Below are 10,552 nucleotides of genomic sequence, written 5' to 3' on the forward strand. Positions count from 1 at the left end.
TAAAGTGTTCTCCACTTGCTTTAGAAGAGGACGGTTGACAATATCGCTACTGACAAACATATTTTACAAAATTCACAAAAGCAGGGGGAGGGGAAGGGGAGCTGGTCCTTTTCTCCTTCCCGAGTTAGGACGTTAACGTTGGGACGATTTGGTCCCCTCCCCCCCGCCCCCCCGGGGAGAGGCAAAGAAGGGAAGCTGCGCAAAAACATTCTGTAAACACCACTTATAGTTCAGCCCTCTCCAAAGGTTCAAAAGCAGAGACGGACGGGGCAGAGCAAGGTGGATGGAATCTGCCACTCCAAGGAGGCGCAGGCAACTTCCCGGGGCCTCCTCAATGGAGCCGAGTCAACTAGACTCCACGATAATAATAATAATAATAACAACCACCACCACCACCACCACCACCACCTTAAGGACCAAGTCCTCGCCGCCGCCGCCGCTGCCGCCGCCGGGGTGGAGCTTGGGCCGGGGGCCACCAGTTTCAGAGGGGCGGCGCTCACCAAGTCCATTGCTGGGCCTGGACCAGGGGGTGTGCTGTCGGGTACTGGGGAGTGCCAGCCGAGCTGTACTGGGCGTTGTACTGCATGTGCTGCAGAGACTGAGCGCTGTAAGCCGAAAAGGGGATGCCCGCCTGGAAGGTGGCGGCTGCCAAGTCCTGGGCTTTGAGCGCGTGGCACGGTTTGCCGTCCCTGACCAAAACAGGCACTGCCACGCGGCGTGGCGAGGGCAGGGGCGTCACCTCCATACCTTTCTCGGCCCGGGCGCGCTTCATCTTGTATCGGTGGTTCTGGAACCATATCTTAACTTGCGTGGGTGTGAGGCGGATGAGGCTGGCCAGGTGCTCGCGCTCTGGCGCGGACAGGTATCGCTGCTGCCGGAAGCGCCGCTCCAGCTCGTAGGTTTGCGCTTTAGAGAAGAGCACCCGCCGCTTCCGCTTTTTGCCCGCGTCCCCCCCGCCGCCCGGGGTTTCCTTGTCATTGTCCGGTGACTCGTCCGCCGAAGGCTCCGGAGACTTGGAGCTCGAGTCCTGGGGCGCCGCCCCGGCCGCCAGCCCGTGAACTGCGGAAGAGAGAAGCACATCAGGCTCCTGGAGGCAACGCGCGGATGGGCCAAACCCTGCGCACCCGGATCCTCCTTGCGCCCTAGGCCCTCCGCGCACCGCAGCCAGACCCCACTGCCTTCGCCTTGCCCCCCTACTCTCCCTGCTCCACGCCTGACGAACCATCGACGTCCACCAGGCGAAAGGGGAGAAGCAGCAGGAGTGGGGATTCGGGGCTTGTGCTTCTAGGGGTTTGCACAGTCTGGGTGCATATTGGAAGGAGTGGCGTGCCTAGATCATCGCGGGTTAAGGGATCCTGCCCCCTTAAGCAATTTTCTTTCCGGAGAGACGTGGGCAGATTTAAAAAAACAAAAAACAAAAAACAACCCACAATCCGGGCATTGATCGGCTCGATCACTTAAGGCAGGTTTTGGGGGGCTTTCTTTTTTGTTTTTGGACTTTTCCCACACCTTCCGCCCCACACAAAGCATCCTCTGTGTTCGGTCGGGAGGCAGGGTGAACTATTTATACCTGAACCACCAGAAACCTCTCCCACCCTCGGACCCTGAGGCTTGCTGTCTTGCTCCACTGCTCTTGGCCACACTCTCTCGGTTGTATGGGTAAGGGTAGGGGTGGCGGGGGGGGGGGTGCGGCTACAGCAGGAGCCATCAGTCTCGGTTGACTTCTGTAACCTGCCTTGAGAGGTATCCACCTGCCTTGGGAGATATTCCCCTCCCCTGCTCTTCTTAATTTCTCTTTGAAAAAAAATATCCGAGACCAAGTCCTTTTACAGGACTAGAAGCGCTTGAAGAGAAGAGTTAAACCATCCTAAACAAGTGTTAAAAATCTTTGCAGAAGCGCAGGGTGAGGGATCCGGGCTTCAACGGCTTCTTCCCCTTCCTCCCCACTGCGTCCAACGCTGCTGCCGCCGGAGTAGAGGCGGCCACGACCAAGACAGCCAAGTTTCGCTACTTACGGGAATACTGGAGGCCCTCGGTGCTGGCCAGCCAGCGCGTATATGGGTTGTCGCTGCTGTCGTAGAAAGGATTCTTCAGGGGCAGGCTCTGCACTGTGTCCAGGGCGCCCTGCCCCAGCGGCCCGGCCCTCTTGGCGGGCTCTGGTCCCTCGCTCTCTTCCTCCGGCCCTTCGGCCACAGAGCCTTCCTCATCGTTGGTGTCCGGCAGGTCCAAGATATCCTTGACCGAAAACCCCGTCTTTGTGTTGGTCAGCGACATGGCTCGGGACCCCAGAATTTATGCCTCAAAGTTGTAGCTTCACTTGGTCAATTCTTGGCTCTCCTCAGGTGGGACGGGGAGGGGATACTGGGGGGAGGGGTTGGGGGAGGGGAGGGGATACGGGGGATGGGCTTTAACTACTGATATAATTATTTTAAAAAAGAGAAAAAAACTCTGGAGAAGGGGAGGAGAAAAAGCCCAACGCAGCGCCTGTGTCTTCTCTGAAAGGACGCGGAAATGGACTCAGGGAGCTGGGTGGCCTGAGTGCCGGGCCCTAGTTTGTAACTCCAGGAGGGGTGCCAAGGCGGCGTCAGCTCAGGCTCCGGCGGCCGCTGGGCGCGCGGTAGCGGCTGGTGGCAGGATAAAATGGGCCATTGCCTCAGCGATCAGTCCATATAAGGCTGGGCTCCACTCGCGAACCTGGGAAGAGGGGGAGAAGGGGGGAGAAAGAGAGGGAGGGAAACAGAGAAGGAGGGAGGGAGGGGGAGCGAGTGAGGGAGCGAGAGAAGGGTGGAAAAAAGGGGGGAGTAAGACATTAAAACCCAAAGATTGGACACGTGTGGGCGGGTCTTGGAAGTCAAGTGGATGAAGACAGTATTTGTAGATTTGAAATTGTGGGTTTTGGGGAGCTCCACGCTCCCAGCCAACGGCCCTCTAGAGCAAGATGAGAGGTGTAACGTGTCAATTAATTGCAAAGACCGGGCGAACCTTTTTTTTTTTTTTTTTAACCCAGTATTTACATACAAAGGACCACCGCGTCGCTCGCGAGTGCACGCACTTGAAAGAGCCGTTTTAACGAATTGCATCTTTAAAAAAGCGGGGGAGGGAGAAAAAACAAAACAGAAACCAGGAGGAGGAAAAAAAATCCTCATAACGTTCACAGGTTCCTATCTCCCCACCCCTGTGCACCCGCCCCCAGCAAGCCGGAAAATTGGCAATTTGTGGAGCCTTTGGAAAAAGGGGAGGAGGCTCAGGCTGAGCCGCGGAAATCTCTCCTTCCCATCGCTCGTGGCTCCCTAAACAAGATCCGGTTCAAATGGCAATAGCCCAACTTCTGTAAGCCTCCTAGGTCAATATTTTGGTTGAGGCTTAAGGATGAGTATTAGAAATGACAAGGCAACTAATTGATTCTAGTTAACGCCGAAAGCGCCCGAAACTGAGAAGAGGGATCGGCTGGGGCTGGCAGAGGCCACCTCCAGGCGACACCCCCCCTACGCACACCCTTTATTTGCTAAAGACTTATTTATTTCCCTCACTCCGCCTCCCTCTCCATCTCTTTGCGCCGGCGGAGGGCTGCGCAGTTCACTTGCGGCTTTGCCAGTGGCCCCAGGAGGGCTTCTGTGGGGTGGGGGTGGGGTATTCTAACTTAGGCGGGGTTGGGACCCGGGCCGCGAAGCCAGGGGGATCCGCTGGCCTTGTTCTCCGCATGGGAGGGGGTAAGGCAGACTGCGCTGCAACCTTCCTACCCCCTATTATGTCACTCTCTCCAGCCCCTCCCTCTTCGGCCTCCAGCAGTGGTGGAGAGCGGAAAGGGAGTGGAGGTGGTGGAACCAGGGAATGGGGGACCAGAGGCCCTGTCTCCAGATTGGGTGAGGACACCGAAAGCCGCAGAGATGGGGGTCTCAGGTCAGGCGGATAATGATGCGTTTTTATCTTTCAAGCGAGTCCTTTAATTTTGTCTCCTTTTGGATGCCCCAAGGACGCATTCCGAGTACGCGATTCAGGCTCCCCATTCTCGTTAGGTGAGGGTAAAGTTCCCAACCTCTCGCCAGCCTCGGAACAGAACTTTCCTGGTACAGCACCTCTTCTTTGGTGTCGCATTTCTTGCACCTCCGTCCAGTTTTGGGGGAATGCTGGGGGGCGGTTGTTACCTAGTGTGTGTCCACATCCTACAGAGCTCCAGGAAGGAGCTTTGCCTGGAGGCAAGAGGGACTAGACAAGGCCGCGCGCTGGAGTCCGTGTCTTGCCTCCCTCAACCCGTAGCCCCAGCCGCCCCAGCACCCGCCCTGCTGAACTTGAGGGCTCCGCGTCCTTCTCCCGTGCACCTGCGGTTGCTGCTGCGCCCCTGTCGCCACTGGGTTGCCAGCTCCGGGCGAGGGTGCCTCTGCCTGCGCCGCTTGGTGTCTTCAGCCCGCGCTGCTTCTCCTCTAGTATGTGACGTGGGTGACAAAGGCCCAGGTTAGAGCGAGCTCCTCGTTGGCGCGTCCTGGGTGGTCGGACCCCGGCAAACACAAATACAAACCGATTGCTAAGCTGCGGACAATGAGCGAAATGTAGACAAATGTCCCGCTCCCGTTGGAAGCCTTTGTTCCGGCTCGGTTTTTGCATTTATTTCAGTGGTGAAATAATACATGATTGACGCTCTCTTTCAATGTGTCCTAACTGTTTGGAATAAATCTAAGGTTGTTCCTAGTTGTCATGGCATTCAACCCTTTTCAATGGACTATCTCTTCATTCATTTCTGAATCCGTCCACAATATTAAGGAAACCCCTTCATGTCGGCGCTCCCCATTCCTCTTTTTCTCTCCCTACTTTTTCTTTGCTGTGTTCCCCCTCCTTCCTTCCTCCCCCAAAAGAATTAGAACTGTTTTGAATCGTGTTCCTCGAACCCATTACTTTTCATGCTTTTTTTCTTTCTCCAATCTTTCTCAATGTCCTTCCTCCTTGTCTCCCCTTCCCCCACTTTCACGTGGGAGCTCTCTGCCCTGTCCAGTCGGAGGAGGGAAGTTGGTTCTTCAGGAGTTGGGGGAGGGAGTTGGAATCAGGGGTGGGTGGGCCTGCCCCAGCCATTGTTACTCAGCTGCTGAATAAATAACTCACCAGAAAAAAGTTCTTCAATCCAAGCTGCAGAAAGATTCTCGTACTGTTCCTCCTCTTACTCCTCTGTCCTGGGGGTGGGGGTGGGTGGAGGGAAGGTTGTCTCTTGATGACCAGAGCAGGCTCCAGGACTGGGGAAGGGCCAGGTCAGTTCTTCGGTTGCCTGGAAAATGGCCTTTTGGTGAGAGGTGTCCCTATTACACATCCTCTGAGCCATCACTGGGAAGAGGAGTCACCTCCCCTCCCCCGCCTCCACAACGCCTTCCAGGGAGTCTGCTCATTTCTTCACCTTGGAACCACCAGGTTCCATTTAGTTCCCAGCTTTTCCTTCCCTTCCCTCCAACGTAGTGGGCATTTTTCCTTGGATCTAATCAGCACTACCACTGTTGATCAAGCCCCCACTTAGGAGGCTGTACCTCAGAGTACCTGAGAGACAACCGTTTCCTGTGGCAATCCTGGCTCATGGGAATTGATCCTGGAGAGGGAGTGCTGACAATGGAGCCTTGAAAAGGAGGGCTCCTTCACCACCACCTTCACCTACTCCTTGGCCTCAACCAATTCAAGACCTTCCTTGCTGCAGGCCGCATGTTCCCCTTCCGGGAGCACTTTCAGGGCCACACTTCTCTTTCCCGCACAGGCCGTCGCCTGGATGTATGCTCCCTAATAACCCTGATCCAGCCTGTGCCCTCGTCCTTTTTTTCTTCTCTTGGCTGTGAGACAGTGCGGCAAGGAGAGAGCTGGAGGTAGCCTCTGCCTTGCATCCTGATGCTGCACTTGGCGCCTTGTCGGATCCGCTGCATTCAGTGTTTCTCTCCCGGGGCTTCAAGAGTTCACTTTCCCCAACGCTTCTTCGCCCCTGCAGTTCCTGCATCCGCTTCCAAAGCGCTGAGATATATAATTGAAATGGTGCAGGAAGGCCGTAGGGAGGCTCATAATTGAAGGGAGAGAAACTCGGCTTGTTAAAAGAAGATCATAAAATGCAAGTCCCCCAGGAGTAGGCTGTGGACGCTGGGAGGTGGGTCGGGACCAGCTGTCGGCTGAGGGCCGGTCCGGTGCCCAAAGCACGCTCCAGGGCCTTCTGGATTTCCTGCAGCCAGAAGAGAGAGGTCCAGGCACCAAACACACCTTTCCACACAAATTAAGCAGGGGATTGCATTCCGAGGACTTCCCAAGAGGTTCCTGTCAGCACCACATCCCCGGATCTTCGGTTTAGCGAGATTCGGCACACCCAAGCAGGCTGAGAGAACCCAGTCCTGCGCCCCTACCCCTTGTCCAGAGCACCTGCCATCCCCACTGTGTCATTTCTGAACATATCAGTGTCCCCTTGCACTATAGTTTCTGCTCTACTTGGATATGATCTAGTCTGCCCATCTCAAATTCTTTAGTACATTCTTTCCAGGTTCCATCTGGTAGGGAGAAGACAACATCCTCCAGTTCCATCAGGTCTGGGTATGGGCTTTGGGCTCTTGGCTGGCATTAGGGGAGCTAGTGAACGCTCAGCTCTGAGTTTGTCTGTGGCAAACTTGGGGACGAAATTAAGACTGGGGCTGGAAGTTCGATGACGGTATGATCTAGGCCGCAGGGAGACAGGCTTGGGTCTCTTTAGTGTGTGAACTCCACCTATCACCCTTGCCAGGGTCACCTGAGCAGTCAGAGGCCCCATGCCCCTGGTCTTTATTCCCAGCGTTGGGGCTCCAGTTTCCTTACAAATTTCGAGCTCTGTATTCCTTCCCAGGTGTAGGATGGGAGCAAAGGGAGTTGCAGGCCCCGAGGGGAGGTGGGAGGGGGGAGAAAGAAAGTCTTTTGGGAGGCTCCCTCAGGCCACAAAAACTGTGTTTTTTTGCCTTTCAGGGCTCCAAAGATACTGAAGCATAGGCGGCTGGAGAGGGCGGCAGGGGCACTGAACAAACGACGGAGGCCCAGGAGGGGAGGTGAATGTACACAGGCTAAGTGTTCCCACTCGAGGACAAGTGGCCCTCCAAGTCGGCTCAGTGTTTACCTGTTTACTTTCCCAGGTAGCTCAAACATGAGAGCCTTTTCGGAGCTCCGGAGCCTGGGGGCTGCCCTGGTGTGCCCCGCATTCCCAATTCCTCACTTTCCCACACCCGGGCTTTATGCCCCCTGTTGGTGGAAGGGCGAGGCATAAACAGCAGCGAATGAGGCAGAAAGGAAGACACTTTTGGAAAGTGAGAGTAGGCCTGGGCACACCCCGTGCCTAGGAACCTGGCTCGGTGGGATGAAGTTGGTCTGAATACATCCCCAACCCCTATCTCTCCTCCTCCGTCTGAGCTTCAGGGCCAACTGGGAGGCGTTCTGCTCACATGCTTCCCTTTTCAGGCTGGTGAAAGCTTGCTGGGTAGGTGAGCCCTCCAGTGGAGTTTAGCACAGGAAATGGCCTGGGGGTGGGGGAGTAGTACCTTGGCTCTAAAGGGGGGTGGCCTTGAGGAGCCTAAAGCTTGGACAGCCCTAGGCGGCACCCCTTGCCCTCCCCACCCACAAAAGCACTTCCAATAATTAAAAATACAAGGTCTTTTCCCTTTATTTGGAAACACTAATTTGTTTGACTTCATCACTTCGTTTCCTTTCTTTCTTCTTGTTCGCCTTTGCCTTTTTTTTTTTTTGAATGAAAAGAGGTTGAAAAGAAACTCCATTTCTCGTACAGTGTGAGACTGAGCTCTCATCCCCTCCCCCCCCTTACCGACGCACATCCCATCTCAGATAACAGCCTTCAAGTGGATTAGTTTATTGTCTGGTTAGCGCCAAGGTGCAAGCGTCTGTCTTCATTCACTCCCGAAACAAAGCATGTTGCACCTTCCTGCTCCATCGAGGATTAGCGGCTAGGACACAAAGGTTTTATCAAAGGGGGGAAGGTTTATTTTATCTTGGATTCGAGATCGGAGCGTGGCATGCACTCGAAATCAATGGGGAAGGAAAACATTGCCCAGTCTTGTCCCTGTGCCTGGCAGTAAAGAGGCTCACCTTTGAGATGTGCACCACCAAAATGGCCCAAAAGGCGTATTCAACTTTAGGTGGGGGAGTAAATGCTGCAAGAAGCAGGGATGTCAGCTCTGGCATCTCCAATGAAAGAAGTCGAAGAGTGTGGCCCAGGGTACCACCCTAACCAGGAACCCTTCATAACCAGAAAACTGAAAGTTGGGCTTGTCTCCGGTGGGTCCAGGCACCAACTGGCATTGTCTTCTGCCCCTGGGAGAAGAAAGCTGAGGTCCCTGGAAGTCCCTGCAGCCTCTGGGGCAACAGAGTGGAGCCACTGGTTTGAAGAGGCTCAAAGTCCATGTGCAACTTGAATAGGCCGGAACAAGATAGGGTCTGGGCAGAAGAGACCCACAGCCCAATGGACAGATGAATCTGAAAGTAAGGGCTAGTGTGAAGGGAAAGGAAATCTCAGTCCAGTTTGTGTTCAAGATAAATATGAGTATTTTCTTTCTTTGGCGCATACTGTGTTAATCCTTACAATTGCCCCAGGAGAAAAAGAATAAGTGGGTGTCTCCCAGGAGAACAGTCCTGCCATGTCACAAAGAAGGTATTGGGCAGGTAAGTTTTTCAGACCCAGAGATGAAGCTCTGATTCTGTGTCTAGGGAAAAGGCCCCTTCTCTAACTCTCTTCCTTGGGGATCCAGGGACTCTGTGAAGCCATGGAGGGAACTGGGATTGAGCGCCTGAAGCCCTGTGCAGTTAATTGTGGGTTCAGGACGCAGGCATCTGAGTTAGCTACCTCCTCTTTTTTCAATCGGTGAAATACACATTTCTCCAGTTATCAGCCTTTAAAAAGGCAGATATCTCCCGAGGATATAAATTATAATAGAAATTAGGATTTCTCTTTTTATTAATCAACCTCATTGCGTGGGCGTAAGACCCCCCGCGGACAAATGTTAGGACTTTGATAAATGCACTTTAATGAGATCTTTGAAAATGTATCCGATAAAATAAAAGGCGAGAAAAGCCCTTTAACTTTCATGGATGTTAAACTGAACAGGAAACGTGGCTCGGGGCGCGCTACAAAATGGAACCAGTCTCCCTCCAGCATTTTCTTTTAAAACGCACATCTAAGCTTCCCTTGGGCCAAATGAGCCTGTCCCAGACAATCCACTGTCAACGATTTATTGGGGGAACCGAAAGCCACTCCCCCTCTACCCCCGGGCAAAACCCTTGCTTCATTCTTAGTGATTAAATATGTTACAATGAGATTACGCATCCTCAATGTAGCCTTCAGGAACGTTCGTCCAGCCAAGCCCTACCTTCCCCCACAAGGGCGATTTCAAAACCAGAGATTTGGGTTTCTCAAGGAAACATGGCGATGAAAGCACATTCTTATCTGAATTTACTTCTTAACACGTGACAAACTCGGTACCACAGGACTTCGAAAAACAAGCGGCCTCTCCTAACAGGTTAAAATTCAGCACGCAAAGCTGGCCCAGCGGGCTGATGTGAATGAAATGCAGTCATTGCCGGCACCGGGAAGCCGCGCTCTCCGCCTGCAGTGGGAAGGGCTGGGGCCTGGAAGGACAAGGAACAGACCCACGAGGGTCCTGGGACAAGAGGAGAGGGGCTTCCTGGGGGATCTCCCTCTTACTTGTCCAATCTGAGCTCCAGAGGTTTACAACCTTCCTTCAGACGCAAACACCTCCCGCCCCAAGTGCTATCAAAGTGGCTCCGCGCGCGCGTGTGTGTTTGGGGGGTGGGGTGGTTGGAGAAGAGGGGTCGCTCCCCGGAGATCAGCACCTCAGCTGACCCCATAGAGGCTTATTTCTGATCCTCTGGCGATCTCTACTGACGCAAACGAGAACTGTCCGGTTCCTGGCGCGGCCCGGGCGACACTTACCCCCTCAAAGTCCAAACTGGAGCTGCCTCCCCAGGGACCCGCGACCGCTGCTCTGGCCCTGGCCCTGGTCCTTCCTCCTTCTCACAGTCCCCCACCTCATGGCCCAGTTCCACCTGGAAAGAATCCTTTTCTCCACTACGTGCCATTTCCAAATTACCTTAGGGACTTCTGCCTCTGCCTGAACCCCCAATCGTTAGTCCCCCCCACGACGTAGAGGGCGTGACTTACCGGACAAAGGTGGGTGCAGATCAGGTCCCTTCCTAACAGCGAAACGGGCAGCCAAGGAAAATCCGGCACCCAGCAACGGAGAGGCAGCTGGCAAGGCACTCCTCGCGCCCGCTCCACCTCCAGCTCCCCCGCGCTGCGGCTATAGCCCAGCCCCGCCGCATTTCCAGGCGCGTCTTTATCTAGCCCTGCACCTACCCGAACCCTTTCCATGGCGCCCCTCCCCCACTGCGCGCTCTCCAGGCGGGCCTTGGAGGACCGCAGCGGTCCCGGCAGCCTCTTCCCCCCCAACCCCCTTTCCCTTCTCTCAGCCCCTCAAGTCTGCCCAGCAGCCCCGGGCAGTCTGGCTCCTCTAGTAGTGCTGGAAAGTGAGCAGCGGCCAGGCACCTGGCCTCT

The 10,552-nt window shown here is 54.8% G+C and overlaps 1 protein-coding gene across 1 annotated transcript; it reads right to left on the reverse strand.

The window, feature by feature from the left end:
* Window positions 1-496: 496 nt before the first annotated feature.
* Window positions 497-2,274, reverse strand: NKX2-2 (NK2 homeobox 2). Its single transcript, XM_054573527.1, has 2 exons — window positions 2,016-2,274; window positions 497-1,059 (listed from the first exon to the last, which is right to left on the reverse strand). Exons 1-2 carry the CDS (start codon window positions 2,272-2,274, stop codon window positions 497-499), a joined length of 822 nt encoding a protein of 273 aa, XP_054429502.1.
* Window positions 2,275-10,552: the final 8,278 nt, after the last annotated feature.

Source organism: Pteronotus mesoamericanus, unplaced genomic scaffold (genome assembly GCF_021234165.1).
Source record: "Pteronotus mesoamericanus isolate MK-2021 breed Mesoamerican mustached bat unplaced genomic scaffold, CSHL_Meso_final contig_25, whole genome shotgun sequence".
NCBI classification, from domain to species: domain Eukaryota; kingdom Metazoa; phylum Chordata; class Mammalia; order Chiroptera; family Mormoopidae; genus Pteronotus; species Pteronotus mesoamericanus.

Coding starts and splice junctions, on each gene's coding strand:
- NKX2-2 (XM_054573527.1), bottom strand. CDS start 2,274: ATGTCGCTGACCAACACAAAGACGGGGTTTTCGGTCAAGGATATCTTG. Junction 1,060..2,015: donor CGAGGGCCTCCAGTATTCCC/GTAAGTAGCGAA, acceptor TCTCTTCCGCAG/TTCACGGGCTGGCGGCCGGG.